Source organism: Athene cunicularia, assembly GCF_003259725.1.
Source record: "Athene cunicularia isolate RWA chromosome 1 unlocalized genomic scaffold, athCun1 chr1_part1, whole genome shotgun sequence".
In the NCBI taxonomy this organism is placed as follows: domain Eukaryota; kingdom Metazoa; phylum Chordata; class Aves; order Strigiformes; family Strigidae; genus Athene; species Athene cunicularia.
This window is the reverse complement of record NW_020799091.1, coordinates 20,454,069-20,471,728: the sequence shown is the minus strand read 5'-3', so window position 1 is coordinate 20,471,728 and position 17,660 is coordinate 20,454,069. Positions and strand designations below refer to the sequence as shown.

Genomic DNA, 17,660 nt, shown 5'->3' with positions numbered 1-17,660 from the left:
ACCGCCAGATATTACATAAAAAAAGGAAAATAGTGATTCATGTTTCACCATAGAATACAATGTCCAAGGCAAAACTACACCATGATGTGTTATCAAAGACAGTGACCTTTAAAAGAAATGTTACACTTTCAACCTTTTTTTAATCAGGATCTAAAGATATGCAGAAACCTCATAGGCAGATGATACTGATTTTACATTTGCTATTCATGGGATTTAAGTCACCTTTTTTATAAAGATCCAGTGTCATGATCTATGGTCATCTCCTTCCACTAGCTATTAAGTGAGCATACATAACCACACGGCAGACCTTCCCACTGCAGACAGCTAACATTAGCAAAGTATTTCCTCTCCTCAGCCTTCAGTTTTAATATCATAATTAAGAACATAATAAATATGTATCGCCACCATCAGTCCAGTTTTGTTTCTCACACCACCAACAACAACTGACAATAAGTTATTTCAGCTCTTTGAGTCTGCATGTAGTCTTTGCATGATATCGGTTTGAACAGAACAATTCTTGAAATTCCCAGAAAAAGGGAAGGCAAAAAATGAGAATGAATTGTCAACATACTGAAAAACATCACAATCAAAAAACACTGCAAAATTCTGGCACCATTTCTGGCAATTAGATTATAAAGCTGTCCACTGCATGCTGACAAGATGTGAGCAAACTTGGTAATAATCAGCAACAGAAAACAGAAACCAGAAGAGAAATTTAATGATTGTGCAACCATTATCACACCAGGGATCAAAAACTTCTATTTTACCCCCTTGTTCAGGTGCCAGCATAGAAGTGATTCTTTCACCTATTATTACAAATATTTTCTATTTTAAAAACTTTTCAATTAAAAAATCACCCAGCTGAATGACATAAGAAAAATTCAGTAAGCTATCCATCAGCAATGAGTGGTACAATCACTGCCGTGGATATGGACCACCATAACCAAATGAAAGATGAAGCATCACTCAATTAACTAAGAGCAGCAGTCACATATTCATTTTAAATAATAAATCAGGGAAGTAGAAAAGAATGTAAGCTGCAAAAGCAACCAAAGTTGTCTCATGTAACACATCAGTTCTGCATGTGAAAAGCGACTATGTGCATAAATGTCAGTAAAGAGGGAAAAAATCTGGATAATTCAAGTTGGGAAATAAAAAAATTTCATTTTTGGCAGTGACAACAAACTCTGAATTTACTACTCCTGGAATTATTAATTCTGGCATATTTTACAATTGATGTAAACAGTTTATCTGTTCTGATGCAGAGTAAAAGGGCTGTGAGACAGCTTGTGTAAGAGTAGGATCTTGAGTATCTCTGGAAGAACTGGTACTAAAAGATCTGCTGAACTTGTTCGGGCTGTGGTGGAGGGGCCTAAGGCATTCACCTGCAGTTCAGCCTAGCTTCAGTGCGAGTGCAAACCTAAGACACCTTCTGATTTTGGCAGTCCCTGGACAGTTTTACAATGTTACTTAGGAAAGGCCAAGGTTTTTAAATGGGATCTGATTTTCATTGTTCTGACAGACAGCTGTTAGCAGAAAAATTAAAGGATCCTCTTGGAGCTAATGAATGACCAACTTCACAGTTTGCAATCTGTACCTATGGGAGGTACAAATGAATATGGCTCTGTCTACACTACTAAGTACTCTGCTTTTTATCTTGTTTGACACTGACACTGAGTGCTCTCTCTCTCTCACTACCAGTTTTGCTGAAGGGAAGGTGGGTAGAAGCCCAAACCAAGCAAGTGGGTGAGAGCTGAGTAGCATGTTCACTCAGGGGTCGATGCTCAAACTCACCTCCTGGTCCTCTTGTCCAGTATTAACAGATATGGCCAAGGATGGAGGGTTAGTAGTAGCCTGGTAAAGGACACCATTCCTTGATATTGCATTTTAATGTAACCACTGATTTTTGGTATAAATACAAACATGCTGAATAAAAATGTTGAAGACATTCAAACAGTTACCAGCCTGTTATGATACCATAGGCAGAAGAAAAAACACTGTAGTATGTGTTTAAAGCTATTCTCATGTGATTGCTCTAACTTCATTGTTCTATTTAAAACAATTTCTAAAATCACAAGACTAGCAGGGTGGATGAGAAATTTCTGGTCAATTTGGCCAGAGCACTCACAGCTCTTAATAGAGGATAGTTCATTTAGAGAAAGTCTTTTTTATGGACTGCCAAGACATACAGCACAGCCTGAACTACTCAATTTTACCTGAGCTTTGTGTTAAATGATCAGATGAGAGAGCAGTGAGAAAGAAATAGTTGAGGGACTGAGAGAGGGGAAAAGCACTTGCATTACTTGAAGATGAAGTGACTGGCCACGTTACGCAGGTTGTTGCACGGCAAAGGTTTTTAGCTCAGATTGCCTAGGTGTGACATGAAAATCTAGTGTGATTGATTTTAGCAGGCAGAATTGACTTGAGTTTTCTCAGCTAGTGACAGCCACTTTCAGATTTTGGTACAGCAACACGAGCCTAATCTTGAAAGCTTTAGGCTCCAGATATGTCAAAAGTCAAACTTGTAGATGACAAGCATCATGTTTGTTCTCAAAGAAAGTGGAATTAGGGAGATAAGTACTGATGTATGCATTTCCATAATTTTGTGGAACATCTGCCTAGAGTAGCGGATGAGAAAGATCTGCAAATTCATTCAATGTGCTTCACTTGAAATCCAAGGATAAGTTTTCACATCCAAACACCATCCTATGCAAAACATCTTATTCGGTGGACATGTCATTGGTTTTCGCTTGTTGAATTACTTAATAACTAATATTCCTATCAAAGCCTAAATATTATTAATAATAATAATAATAATAGTAATAATAACAACAATAATAATAACAACTTGCTATATCAAATTTATCTTTTTTAAAGTGTGTATTTTTATGCTGAAACATAAAACATTTTGGTAAATACTAAAAATGCATTTATGAAGCTCTATTATAAATAGCTACATGGTAACTGGATTCATTATGAGCAAAATTGGATGGACTACTTTGTGCATAATGGAAGTTCAGCTCACATATCAACATAATTTTATGCATTACATATAAATATACTGACTGCTTAGCAGCTTTTAATTCTATCTGGATACAAAAATCCATTAAAAAACCAAAATCTCAACTGGAGAGAATTAGTTTTCTTGCCCATGTAAACATCACTAGTATTTCACCAACTTTTACCTTCAGAGAGCAGAAACACTTGACAGTAAATGATGCATAATGGTACAACCACCAGGTAACTTCTTGCAATGATTACTTGATTCACCTGATTATACTTGTGTTTGTTTTTAACATGAACCTTGAATATACATTCTATTTTATACCAGTTTCAGTATAACTTATGCGGTATGCCACGCAAAGAATATCGCCCCAGAGCTGCTCTGACTGAAGGATAAATTCCAAGATTTATATGGAGGAAAAAGTACTGAACAGAAAAAAGATGGCAGCTTAAAAACCCCCGGGTCTGATTATCAGAGAAGGTACGGCTTCCAGTGATTTTAACAAAAGCTACATGTCCTCAGACACTCAGGCCTTTTAACCATCCTCCCTTTCCTCCAAACCATTCCTTTCATCTCCAAGAGCAAAAAAGCTCCTATTTTCTTCCCACACTCCTGCCTCTCCAGTAATATACTGACCTTGTAATTCTAGCCTGAAAACATTTAATCTGAGTTGGAAACATCAAGATAAGGAGAATGTCCTTTCAGAGAGACTAGATATACTTAAATTCTTTCTTCTCCGTATATATATAAATTTTATTTTAGAGACTTGAATGTTCCTTAAAACACAGGAAAAAAGGCCCAATATAGTAACTTCTGAAACAACATAACACAGGCAGTTCCAAGGCTGAGCAAGTTTATAATTTTAACTGCAGTTTGCATTTAAAAAAGTTACATGTTTGAGACAGAAAATCATTGTTGCAAGAGTACTAAAAAGTTTTCATAAGAAAGCTACAAAGGATTAGTGCACCAGGAAGACATACTAAAATTTTCCAAACTACATGTTCAGATCTCAAGGTGGGGTTTTTTTTTGTTTTAAATCTGTAAGCTTAATAATGAGTATGTAGAAAATTAGACATTTAGGCCTTTTTTAAAAAATAAAAAATAGGCTATATTAAACATATGTAAAGCAGCAAGATGGCTAAGAGTTGCAGCCACACTGCAAATATAATTAGAAACTAAACATGAAAAGACTGAAAACTTCTGATATACTAGATACAGAATGTAATGCAGTGAACGACTCACAGAATAATTTTATCAATGTGAGAAAATAAAGTTGTTTTGCAGTTCTCAGATTGCAGAGTGTGGGTTATTCCTACCTTTATTTTAAAAAAAGGTATAATGTATATTATATATATAATATATATATTTATATATTTATATATTTATATATTTATATATTTATATATATACTAACTTTATATAAAATGAAGTTAGTCACAGTGTACTTGACACCAGCTCAACTCTCACTTTGAACAAGTGCAACTTATGAGGAGGTTGATTTTTTTTAAGCATGCAGGAACTTACCAAGTGGAATGCCTTACTATCTGGTTTAACTTTATGTTTTTCCATATATTTGATAAGGCTGCAGTTGGTATACCTAGAAAATGGAAAAAAGTAACATTTATAATATGCAAATCACTGATACTGCAAAGCTTTCTTAGTAGCCACAAAACATAGTAAGAACAGTTTAGTCTCCATTGCTAATCCATTTAGGAAAAAAACAAAACTACCAACACCAGAGATTGCTTAAAAATCATTCAGACACTAGAGAAACGCATCTCTCTCTCCCTCACCTGCTTGTAAAAACACACCGCATCCACACAAAAAGAACACTTTTTAATCACATGCAGACAGCAAAATATCACTTGGATTTAAACTGCCTTTTAACAATTTTACTACTATATAGTTTCATTCTGTGTATTGCTAATGCCAGTAAACATGAAGATAAATATTAATCCCATCTTAACACTCTCCTGCAATGTGCAGGTTGCTACAAGAACATCTGTGAATTTACTTTTTTGAAGAGAAGCTCAGAAAGAAGGTTTCTGAATGGTTACAATATCATGGCAGATGCAAGAAATGTATGTAACAGTGCAGCCCCAAATCCCTTGGTGTGGAAACAAGGCAACAGGGTAGGGTCTTAAGTGCAGGTATTAGACTCTGGCAATGTGACAGAAAAACTCAAAGCTATTCTTTTCTTTAGCCTTCATAAGCTACCCTAGATACCAAACTTGGCAATTATACCCATTGTTTACTGGAAACAGTATAAGGTTACCAGATTCCTTTTATGCAGCTATCACAGAAAAGTAATTTCCAGTACCATGGATTTGGAAACAGCTGTGACTAACTGTGCTTAGCAATCTTCAGAGGTGTGTGGGGTCTTACTGGCATCACCCATTTCACACCTGCCACCTTTACCATTTACAGTCTGTCTCTGGATACTCTTCCGATTCATACCACCTCAACAGGCCAAGTTCATCATTGTGAAACAACTTGATTTTTTTTCCCCCCCCACAATCGAAGTCATAACCTCTTCATAGTTCTTGTTTGGCATCTACATGGAAAAATAACCCATGCTACAAGGAATTTAGAGTGGGTGGGAGAAGTAAAATATGGTTTCTCAAAGTGCAACTTAAAGCAGACTTACGTGTTTCTCCGGAAATCTTTCATTAAAGTTGAATGTTCAGGCATCTTCTTTATGTCTTCCCAATCTTTATCTGCAAAATCAGTATTTATTAGTAATTTTCTTCCTCTCTCCTCCAAGTAAAACAAAAACTTTCCAACTATCTCCACAGACCTGATTTTTTCTTTCTTCTGCTTCTCTATTCTCTAACCTTGTAGTTACGTATTTCTTTGTACTCCTTGGCTCATATTCCTGCATCACCTCTTCACAATAAATCTTCACAATACCAACACCTAAGAGGTTGCTGTGAGTTGATTAACTCAAGAACTTAAAAAACCAGCTGCCAGCTACAATGAAGATCACCATATGCCCAAAAGACAACACAGAAGAAAAACATGTCAACTATTGGGCTTGCGTCTTTCAGGACTGCTATTTAATTTATTCAGGCACAGCCATGATCTCAGGACAGGAGTACACAAGACTCCTGCAAACGCTGTCTCCTTCTACAGGATTTTCCATTCTGACAGCACTGTCTTCAGTTACAGGAAAATGCCCAGAGGTCCTGTGTAAATTTCTGTCTCAACATGAAAGAAATAACTATTAGCCGAGAAAAGGTTGAGAAAAAGTAACATTTGCACACTCAAATTAAAGAATATTTCATCTCAACTTCTCTGTGTAGACAAAGCCTGAAATGGATTTAAAAATAAAATCAATCACTAACAGCACCTAGCCTCAAATATATTATGCTGTGTAACTCCTGAAATGGCTCTGAAAGCAAGTACTTTGATTCAAGTCAAATCCTTAGTAAGTCTTATCACAACTGCAAACACTGGGAGCTTAAAAATATTAAGCGAATAAATAAAAGTTAATTATTATTTATTTAAATAAAAGATTCTTCTCTTTCCCTATCCCAAAGACATGAACTTTTGAATATGGCAAGTGTCGATTAAAAAGTAAAAAATCTGCTGCAATTAAAAATAATATTTCTTGGTAAGAACCAAAGATGTTAAAAAAAAAAATCAAGTGCAGACCATTAGAAAGGATTATTGAAACCAATCGCGAAACAATAATGAGAGTATTTATGTAAACTACACAAAGACAATATGAAACCCACTGGAAGAAAAGCATAAGAAAGGGTAAAATTCTAGGCTAAAAGCAGAAAGGCAACACATCCAGGAATCCCATACAGCAGTATAGAAGCAATGAAGTACAGACAGGACAAAAAAAGTCAAAGGGAAACACAAGAGTGACTTTAGTAACAAAATTATAGAACCACACAAACATAAAGATCACAAAATCCATATGATAGGAAGAAAACAGTCCACCAGAACAGTAAAGAAAGTTTATTAAAAGTCAATGGACAACAGGAGGGAAACACAAGCAGTGAGGAGAAAGATGACCAAAAAGTAAAAATAAGGCCCCTGTTATTTTGACATCTGTGATCATGAAAACACTAGGAGACAAAGCCTTAACTGAAAAGATGCAAGACAGTCTGTAGAAAAACAAGATATGAACAACACTGAGGGGAAAATGCAACAAGTGATATCCACATTGTAATTTTTTTGGTTCATGCAACCTGTTCTTTGTTCTGGTTTGGAATAAAGAAATTTTCTCTATATCACAAGCTTTTCTACAAGGGGAAAAAAAAACAACCTGAAATACCCTCCCCTCCTTCCAAATGCTATGTTTAATTTAGCATGAGTTAAACATCTGCATAATATGCACTCAATGTATAGATTTCGTTTGATTTCATACAATCAGTAACTTTCCAAATCTACCATTGGTACTGAAGAAATGCAGAAATATTTCTTCTGGTTTATAATCAACCACCATTAAACATGATCTTTTAAAACTATAAAACGTTGGTACATGTATACGTACAGATAATCCTATCATTAATAATAGGTAAAATATCTAATATGACCATTAGATTCTAGATTTATAACTCATGAAATAAAAGATTGTGTTTGAACAGCTTTCTTGCTTTGATCAGCTGCCACTTTCCTATGCAAAGAAAGCAATACAGATATCTTTCTTTGAACAGCAGTGATTAAAAAAAATACAGTATGTACCTGCAGGAAATCCCATTACATTGAATATTCTGTCCAGCTGGTCATGATGATAAGGATTACTAGTTTTGATATCTTCTTGTCGACAATGGAATATTGGCTCTGATGTTAGCAGCTCTGCAAATATACACCCTATGGCCCAAATATCTTTAAAAAAGGAGAACAGAAATAAAATTAATCTTTCCAAAAGGATCTTGGTGAGGTAGAATGTTAGTTTTTAGTTTATCAGAGATAAGGTCCCTGCACCAAAAATTTCAAGTTCCTCTTGTAAAAGTGCAACACTTCAACTTTTCCTTCTAGCTTCAGATAGAGGTACACAATTTAGTAACTACACAGGAGCTGACAGAGTATCATACAAGTTTTTGTTGTGTTTTTAAAATGTAGTTACCATTTATTGCTATAAAAAAAAAGAATTTGATTAAGAAAAAAAAAGAGGAAACTGTTTGGGTAACTGTCCACACATAAAATACAAATGAAGAAAGGCCAACCAACATCTTGCCCATTCACTGCCATACTGTTTCCACCGAGAAATGTGCCCTCTCAGATCAGCCACTGTATTAAGTATTAAGTGACCCAAAAAATACAAGTTGAAAAGCAGTGATACTGGAATAAGCCCGGTGCTATCTATAAAACCTCAGGGAAAGAAAGTAACAAGAAAATTGCTTCATGCCCACATACCTCACCCCTTTGTTTGATAAAATCAATTTAGAAAAACCAAACCAAAACCCTTTAACTGTTATGTCCCAATCTGCAAAATCAGATAGCCTGAATTTTCCGTTGTTTTCCTGATTTTTTTCTCATATATAAAAAGGCAATTTTTAACTTACAGAAAGTAATGCTACTCTGAACCTTAAATGAACAAGAAAAGGTCGTGAACAAGGACAAAAGCAAATGATGCAGAGAGCATAACCCCATTACTCAGTGTTTGTATACAGTCAGTTTTTATCTATGCCGAAAAAAATTATGTACTAAAGGCTATGACTGTCCATGCAGTTTCACATGCTGCACGCAGAAGAAAATGCCAGGAAAGTGAAGGAACATGCAAATGCAACCAAAAAAAGCAGTTTAAAGGAACATATAAATAAATTTATTTAATCTATAAAAGAAACAGTACTAATGGAAAAGTAAATGAAAATACATTTAAGTCAAACATTATACAATTTCTGACAAAAACACTGACATGATCTTAAAACAACAATAGCTACGGCCTGAGGAAAGATTTTCAGGTTACAGCAACAACATGTGTGCTGATATACAACCTCCATGTTTGTGTAAAGTAAGTGGAATGTTGCAGGGGAATTTATTACCCCAAAAATGGCTACCAGGCTTTAACATATCTTTTAAACTAGCTGCAAGAGGAAAAGCTTCCCAGTCCTCTTTCCAACAGTTTCCCTCCCACTGCAAAGCTCTTCACATCCACAAAATGTGAACCTCACCCTGGCCTGCTACTGGGCTATTCTATTCCCCTGTCCTACAGCCACAGCACACACCGGCTCCTGCCACCAGTGATCCCTTACCCCTGAAATGGCAAGAGCAGAGACTGGCAGAGCGAAGTCAGCCACCCCATACCAAAGCTGTTAAAACTCAGACTGGCAAGTATGAATTAAGTGGCGAGGAGGATGCAGCATTAAGGTGATGTAACTAATGCCATCCTCACAGCATCTGCATTTTCTGAGGTTTGTTTTTTTCTGGATATGCCCGATGCAGCATCAGAGCCTAGCCTGTTACATGACAATGACCACATCTCACTACCGCAAGCAATTCCTATTCATACTTGTGCTTTGAAAAAGCCATAGAGAGAGGCTAAAGTGCAGCTTATAATTACAGTTTAGTTTCAGTGCAGCAAATATATTCTCCATTCTGTACATTCCTTATTTCTTGTATTTATTATACTAGGTAAAAACTTCTGCTATAAATTCATGCACTGTGTCTCATTGTCATCATAATATAGATTATACTAATAGTTCAAAGATGCATCTGTATTTTGTATTGCCTCTAACAGCATTTATGAAAGTCTTGTGTGAAAGCCAGATAAACTTATATTACATCGCAGGGCATTTGGAGCCAAACCCCAGAAATATTCCTATATATATAGCCAGAGACCATAGCAAACTTAACAATGTGTCAAAGTTTAATATTCCTTCAATAAATCAGTAATGTACCTTTACCTTAGCTACTGTCCTTTGTGCTACTCATCAATGCTTCAATACTTGGGTAGACTTTATATAAAGAACAAAACAGAAAGTTTTCATCCAATTTACTCACCAATAGCTTTGGTATAATGTCTTGCTCCAAGAAGCAACTCTGGAGCTCGATACCAGAATGTTACAACTACGGGATCCAAGTCTGCTAAAGGCTTCAGAGGTGAATTAAATAATCGGGCAAAGCCCATGTCAGCTGCAAAATTCAAAGAGAAGTGCTTTAAAATTTGAGGAAAACTACCAATTTTTTTTTTTTTTTAAACAAACTGAGTTTACTTGTTAGGCTACCATCACTGCTAAATAAAATGCAAACGCAGACTGTAGCAGATATGAATTCTGTGAGCAGATTGTCTTAAAGCTTTTGTAGAAGTTACTGGATGTCATCCCCTATAAGGTATATCATTATAAATCATTACTAACACAAGCCATTTAGAACAAAGAATTAACCATTGTTCTGAAAAAGCGCATCAACTCACTTCTCAGGACACTGGTAAATCCTGACTCATTTTACCTATATTCTCCAGTAAAACATTGTGTTATTACAGGATGATGTTTCAAGAAACAGCATTTTAAATGTGAGCAAAACGCAGGTTCTGCAAAGGTTAGAATGATTTATAATACATACGTGCACATCACAAAAGCTCCCTCCTCATGAAGTTAATTGTAGCAAGATTTCCTTCACACAAAACCAGCAACTAAGCCTACTGCATCTGCATCCCTGCTAATTTTCTGTCAAGACGTATTTCCAGTATCAAGATAGCAGTACTAAATACCATTTAGGTTGTGATTTTAAAACTCTTTTTGGGGGCATTATATCATTAAAACCTGCATTTTAGAATTGGTATAATGTAGCTGCCTAGAGAATTGTCTGAACTACGAATATAAGTGATACAGAAAAAAATGGGCAGAGACTAGAATATACAACTTCTCCCACCAAACTGTTTTCCCAACCCACCTTTCCCCAAATCCCAAAACAGAGGGACTCTGTGGTGCAGGGATATACACATGCTGAGAAAGACTTGAATGAAATGAGATGAGTAGCCGTTCTGAGGGAAAAGGACCTACACGCTATAGCTCACTAGTTGAGGGAAAACTGCACTGTAGATATGGGTCTCTAACTTGACTACACAATCCTTAATAATTTTTTATCATATGCATTCCTATTTATGGTTGGTTTATTGCGTTTAAAAAGAGAAACATTTTACAGTTTTCTACATTAAAATATCAATTACTCAAGATATGATCAAGTCATAGTAACTCTGAAAAATAAGGAAAATTGTTGGCAGAAAGTGAATTTATGACTCAAAATGACACAAAAAGCTTATAAAATTATTTTAAGTTAAATACCAGTTATGTATTTTTTAGAAAAATTAATTACACTGGAAAAGTGGAAGCCCTTGGTATGGGTATAACTTCTGCATTCTTTCCTGCTGTAGTAGTATCTTAAGAAAGTAAGGAAAAAAACAAAAAAATCTACATTTTGATAACACACTTAGAAATCCAGGGTGTCCCCCCCACTCTTTCCCTGCTGGGAATGGATGGCTCAGAGGACTGGTGGTCCGATACAGAATCTTTCACCTGTCCATTAACAAAGTATGACTAAATTTATTTGTACTCTAGGTTATTCCCAAATTAATTCAAAACTATAAATTAAGAAATAAATGGGTGGTCTATGTGCAATTACTAGCAAGTAGTTGTGTACAGCAAGTATCACCACCACAGCTGAAAGTGAATGTGCCCAGAGGATGACCTACATTCTCAATTTTGGAAGCAACCGCCCCATCAAGAATAAGGTAATAGGAAGAAATGTTCCCTTCCACTGTCCATGCTGTACCTGTTTTGTACAGAGAAGACCTCCATCTCTACTGTGAACTAAACCTTGGAAGGGCATTAAAAACTTTCAGGGTAGGATCTGCAGAAGTGTTCAGCCCTGGCCCATTTGCCTCTTGGATTTCAAAGGGCGAGGGAAGGACTAGAGCAGCACTGAACGCTCCAGGAAAATCCTATCCCAAATCATACTAGTGATTAACAATATAGTTCAGATAAACAAAACAGTAAGAGTACAGAGTAACAATGCAGAAGAATAATCTCATAAAAGAAAGCCAGAGGGAAGTGAAAAGGATGAACTAGCTTTAAAAAAAACCCCAACTTCCAAAAAGGGCTGTGTTACCATAACAAATCTAAGTTGGCTGTGCATTAGCAGTCTGCTATCAAAAGCACTGCCACACTAATGCACAGCCCTGTATAGCTTATTACTGTTAGACTACAGTTAATTTTTATTTATTTATTTACTTTAATTTAAAACAATTGAAGTTCTACAAATTATCCTCTCACTGTGAACTGTAATTCCCACCAGAAAATGTTACAATAGTGGGGAAAGTGTTGGGTCCTTCCTACCCGGGTACACCACAGTTTGAGCATTTAGCAGTAGTTCTCACTAAGCATTTTGGCTGCATTACTGTGTTTTCTGGACTTTAAGATCCCTTGCATTCACCTCCAAGGGACCTGTCTACTCTTTCCCGAACATTTTGTAGGCTAAATGCCACCTTTGATTCCATTATAAAATTTAAGGTTTGCAATAATGAGTAGTTCCCTATTTAGATTTTATAAGCAGCAGCAAGATAATGTCATGGCATACAGGGGTAAATGGAGGAAATTTAAAAATCCTACTTCTTTCTCCTCCTTTCCCCTAGCTAGCTCTCAATTTTATCCCCATATCAAAATCCCCCACCCCACACAAACACCCGTGTAAACAAAATATAATGACATTTTCCACTTTTCATTGATGAGGCTACAGCATTTCATCGTCAGAACTGGTGCATGGGGCTAATATCAAGAAGCCAGTCACTCAAAAAACAGCATTTAGGCAATGTGCCCAGGCACATACTAGTATTACAGTGACTACTTTAGGTGGTACAACTGCACCTTCAGAACATTCTAACTTAAATGCTACACTGGGACTTATCAAAGATATAAACATACCAATTTTTACTCTTCCTCGCTCAGGACCTTCACCCATAACTAAAATATTAGCAGGTTTCTGTGGAAAAAAAAATAAATATACAATACATATACCACGATAAACCTAAACATTAGTCTCTGAAAAGTTAGTTAAGCTTTGTTTTGCCAGTTTTAAACCAACTTTGTTTTGATAAAAATGACAAGTTTCTCCGTCACAGTAAAGCTCTACAAGGACCCAGACACAAGCTCTCCCTGTCTGCATTTTCCTTGTTTCCTTTCAGCGTTTCCATGCTCGAGCACCATGCTCCCTAACTGACACCCTGCTGTCTGTCCTCTACCTGCATGAGCTGGCAGTCACCGAGCCATTGAGATTTCTACCAAAATTGCCCTAGATCTTTTTGGTAGGAGGCAGTCCTGTTGCTGCCCACCACCTGCACTCCCAGCACAGGGATGGGAAGCCAGCTCTACAAGATGTTTCGCCCAGGGTCATTAGGCACATTTGCAGACACATTTTACATAAAAAAAATACCTGAGTGAAATACAGATTAAACATTAACATATCACTTCATATTGGAGAGAAAGAAAAAATCTAAATTATTCCTATTTACAAGTGTATACTATTTCAGACAGCTGCAAAACTGGAAAGCATTGCCTTTACATTATTTCTCTCTCCATCTTCCCTTTCTTTCTTTTGCTAGGGAGAGAGAGAACTGAGCCAGAGTTCAGCTGGTTAGAAACATAACCACTCAGTTCTTAATCCTACATTTTCTGCCATACTGTTTCTCATAATCCAGTCTTCGTATCTGCAGTCAGAATATTCCTCAAATACTAACACTTTATATAAATCAAACCTGCAGTGCTTACTTTGAGGGAAAAAAGTCAGGAAACTCACAGCTAAAGCTGAAAATGTATACCAGACTTGTTTTGAAATGCAGTGATTTAGAAACCCATTCATACTGTAAATATCCTGGACAAAACTGGGGCTCCTATTCAGTTGTGAACTGTAAGAATTACAATAAGGCTGAGTTATAGCTCTTGCTTTGCTTTCCCAGTTTAAATCCATCTGAAGAAAAAAGTACCCCAGCAAGACATCTTAGGCTACCTAAAATTTGATATAATAAATCCCAGTATCTTAGTGTGATTTATCAAACACGTATCCTAGGAAATTCTCAGGTCTTCCTGAATCTATCAGACTCTGATGTAAACACATTCAAAGACACAAAAGACCATGATTTGATATTGATCTAGCAGTAGTTCATACTGTGTAAAACAAAGTGCAAAAAATTATTAACCTAGAAAAAAATTTCCTTGAGAAACTTAATTACTACTGCTTATGAAAGGCTCCAACATGGATTTCTGAAACCGTACAATCCATGTACAAAACATGCAAAAGGAATTTGAGGTGTTGCATCTCTTCTCTGAGAGCAAGTTAAAGACAGAAGAAAATGTTACTGTGATCAAAAAGATGTATCCCATTATCTTTCCAACAGCAATAACAACAAATCAACTTCTGTTGCATTATCTCAGTGATATGCAGAAGAAGTGGTGTCTCCCCCCCCCACCTCTTTTTGTTTTAGTGTTTTGTTTCTGTTTTTTGTTCTTTTAATAAAGGCATACACTCCAGGTAAGTACTGCTTCAACATAAAATAACGTGCAGTATGTGGGCACACAGCTCACAAAGCAGTCAATTTTGATTGGTTTTAGAAAAGTCCTAGAAAAAAACAAGCAGCATAAATCTTTAAATTCAGAGTTAATGTTGAAGTTTAAAGCAATTCAAACTGCCAAGTAAGAAAACACATATTTCACCACATAAACCACTCTATTGCTACACTACAACTCAAGAAGAAAATATGCAGATATTCTACAAAAAGCTGCTTCAGTGTATCTGGGGTGTTAATAAGCTACATGACTAATTAATATTTTTTTTAGTAGAGTTAATGATACATTACACAGGAACTAAATTTTTTCAGATAAATAATACATTGACCTGAAGTATAATCCCCCCCCGTAACTTCACAGGTTGATAATACTCTACAAAAATGCTTGTAACATCCTCAGTATGTTTCTACATTAAAATATTTTACTATTTGGATTTTTATAGGGACAAGGAGCCATATTCACACACAGACTCCATTATGCCAGATGATTAATCAGCACATCACTGGTTAATAATTCCTGCCCCCCAAATCTTCTACCCTAAAATCAAGGTAGGTACAGATGAGAAGAGAAAGCACAAAGAGATGAGACAGTACTGGTTAGCAAAATAAGTAGCAACAGCTTGATTCACACTCAGATTTTTTTCTCCTCTCAGGTTTTACAGAAAACATTTTAAAATACAGACAATTTAGAAATCCGTGTAGGAGTCTTCTAAAGCCACAAAATAAAATTCTAAATCAATCTGGAATAACCATTCACAGTTCACCTCTTCCTAGAGTCAAAGGCCCTTCACTGAAATAGCTGTGAAACAGAAAATTCTTACTACAGACAAAAATACTTACATAGTCACATCACTGCAAAGATATATCATAACAGTTAAAGATTAAAAAAAACCTAAATTTAAAATCTGAGGTCTTATTCTGAAGGTTCCCATTCCTAAATCATTGCAGCCATTAGCAGCCTGGAACAACATTAGTTGAAAGAAATTTCCAAACAAGACCATTAATCAGTATTTAAATTTAATAGGGGGCTACCTACCAGAAAGCAATATAGGGGCAGTATTGGTGTTCCTAAACCATAAGCATTTTGAGGACTCACTGAAAAACATTCAAGTCCTCTAACAAAAATCAAAACATGGGTCAGCAATTCTTGTTAGGTATCTTTGACTCAAGTCCACCATCTGAAAAAAAACCCAGCAAAAAAACCAACAAACCACCAACTCTCCAGATTTTGTCTCTTTGGGCATTAGAAATTTATTTACAAAGTAAAATAAGCAGTAATTAGAAACAGAAGGGAGAAATTTTTACAAAGTTCAGTTAAATTTGTTAAATTATGATTTAATTTTAATTATCCAGCGAAAATGAAAGTTTAAAGTGCTTATTCAAATCACCTGTACTGAGCAAGTGAAGAAAAAGAAATCTTTCGGCAATTTTTATAGTGTTCTGAGAACACGTTACTTGGAAACAGCTCTTTTTTTTTGTAACTACAAATGATTGACTTTAGTCACTCATTTTTGTTCTAATAGAGACATATTTACTTTTGCTGTCAAGTATAATAATTTGGTCATGCCAGACAAATGCAAATGAGAAAGCTGTTATGATCCTAAACCAAATGTGAAGAGCCATGCAGCCATGTACAGCTGAGTACTTCAGAGACCAACAAAACAACTTTTTGACAGCCCCATAGAACAAAATTTAAGAAGAATCACCCTCCTCCACAACCACCTCAGCAGCAAGGGAATAATTCATTCTCATGGAAGAATTGCCTTGTGACCATGACACAGCACTAAATCTTATCTTGTCCTAAATCTGGCTTTGTAGGACTCCTTGTGTGATTCCTAGACAAATCCTAATCTTGTGCATTTAATCACTATTACTACTGAAGAGAGAAAAAAGATCCTCACTGAAAGATTTTTAGGTACTTCTAATTTAATCATTATTTGCAAAGTGCAAACAGAAATTCTAAGCAGCAGGTTAATTTAAAAAAAAAAAAAAAAAAAGCTAAAAAAACAGAGGCTATACTGACAGGTTTATAGATCTACAAAGAACTTCAGACAGTCACCTTCATCCATCTGCCTGACCGAACACGTGATGCTGCTCTGTTTACCTTAATCCTAAAGTCTCTTATCATGAAGGCTGCACTATTTCCCAGGCAATGCACTCTCTCACTCTTCTTTATTGCAGTGTTTTTTCTTTTCTTCTAACACAACAAATGGAGGTTACTCCCACTGCCTCTTCTCTTACACATCAGCAGAAAGAAGAGACAACCACTCCTTCACTGCAAAGGCTTGTTACGCTTCTGAAGTTCTACATCTCTTTTCAGTCCTATCACCTAGATTAAAAGGACTCTCTTCTGCTCACTGTTGCCTAGTCAGTTATTTTTTCTGGATGCACAACCAGTTTTCTTGCTTCCTTCTAGCTGCATTAACTTGAGCCACTTATTTGTTTGAACATTAGTGGCCCAAATTACACATTGCTCCTGCTGAGGCTTCACTAATGCTAAATATAGAGGAGGGACTGTTTTACATGCCTTGTATAGCATCTTCTACTTTACAAAATCCCACTATGGTATCTTGATTTGCCTCACTCTGTAAGGCTATTGATTCATATGAAGGTTACAAGCCATGGATTTTCTTCACACCTTTTCTGCAGGACTGATCTTTTTTTTTTTTTTTTAAAAAAAAATCAGTGTTCCATTTCAAGAAACATTGCATTCACATATTGCTTCTTAATATACACTGAAAATGTTTGTGTTCATTCAGAGGGGAAACTCAGACTTTAGAAATTATCTGGTTTTTATTTTGAAGACAAAAATGCAAACAACACGAAAATTAGACAAATCTATGTCTTGATGAGATGTGATCATATCAAAGACAGCATTCCTGTTATTCACAGCAAGTCATTCATAGGAGCAGGAGATGATTACTTACTCTATATCCACATACGTGGTATCTGGAAATCACAGGACATTTTCTCATGCTCTTCTACTAAGTTTTACTCACCAAAGCAGTGAGGAAAAAAACTGACATTTTTGGACAACTTAGCCATTGTGACCTTTGATAGTACTTTTAGCATCAAACCCGGTCTGTAGGAACTACTACTCCCCACAGTTTTTGCTAGTAGGCTATTTCTGAAGTCATTAGTTTT

At 36.0% G+C, this 17,660-nt stretch overlaps 1 protein-coding gene across 3 annotated transcripts in view; it reads right to left on the bottom strand.

The window, feature by feature from the left end:
• Positions 1-17,660, bottom strand: part of CDK8 (cyclin dependent kinase 8) — a 50,713-nt gene that overhangs the window by 10,152 nt on the left and 22,901 nt on the right. For 2 of the 3 annotated variants that reach the window (XM_026850925.1, XM_026850930.1), the window contains exons 4-8: positions 12,880-12,937; positions 9,962-10,093; positions 7,700-7,843; positions 5,652-5,721; positions 4,529-4,601 (exon numbers count right to left, since the gene is read on the bottom strand). In XM_026850925.1, coding sequence (XP_026706726.1) covers positions 4,529-4,601; positions 5,652-5,721; positions 7,700-7,843; positions 9,962-10,093; positions 12,880-12,937 — 477 coding nt within the window. The remainder of the gene's footprint in view (positions 1-4,528; positions 4,602-5,651; positions 5,722-7,699; positions 7,844-9,961; positions 10,094-12,879; positions 12,938-17,660) is intronic. The other variant, XM_026850936.1, reaches the window with a different exon arrangement.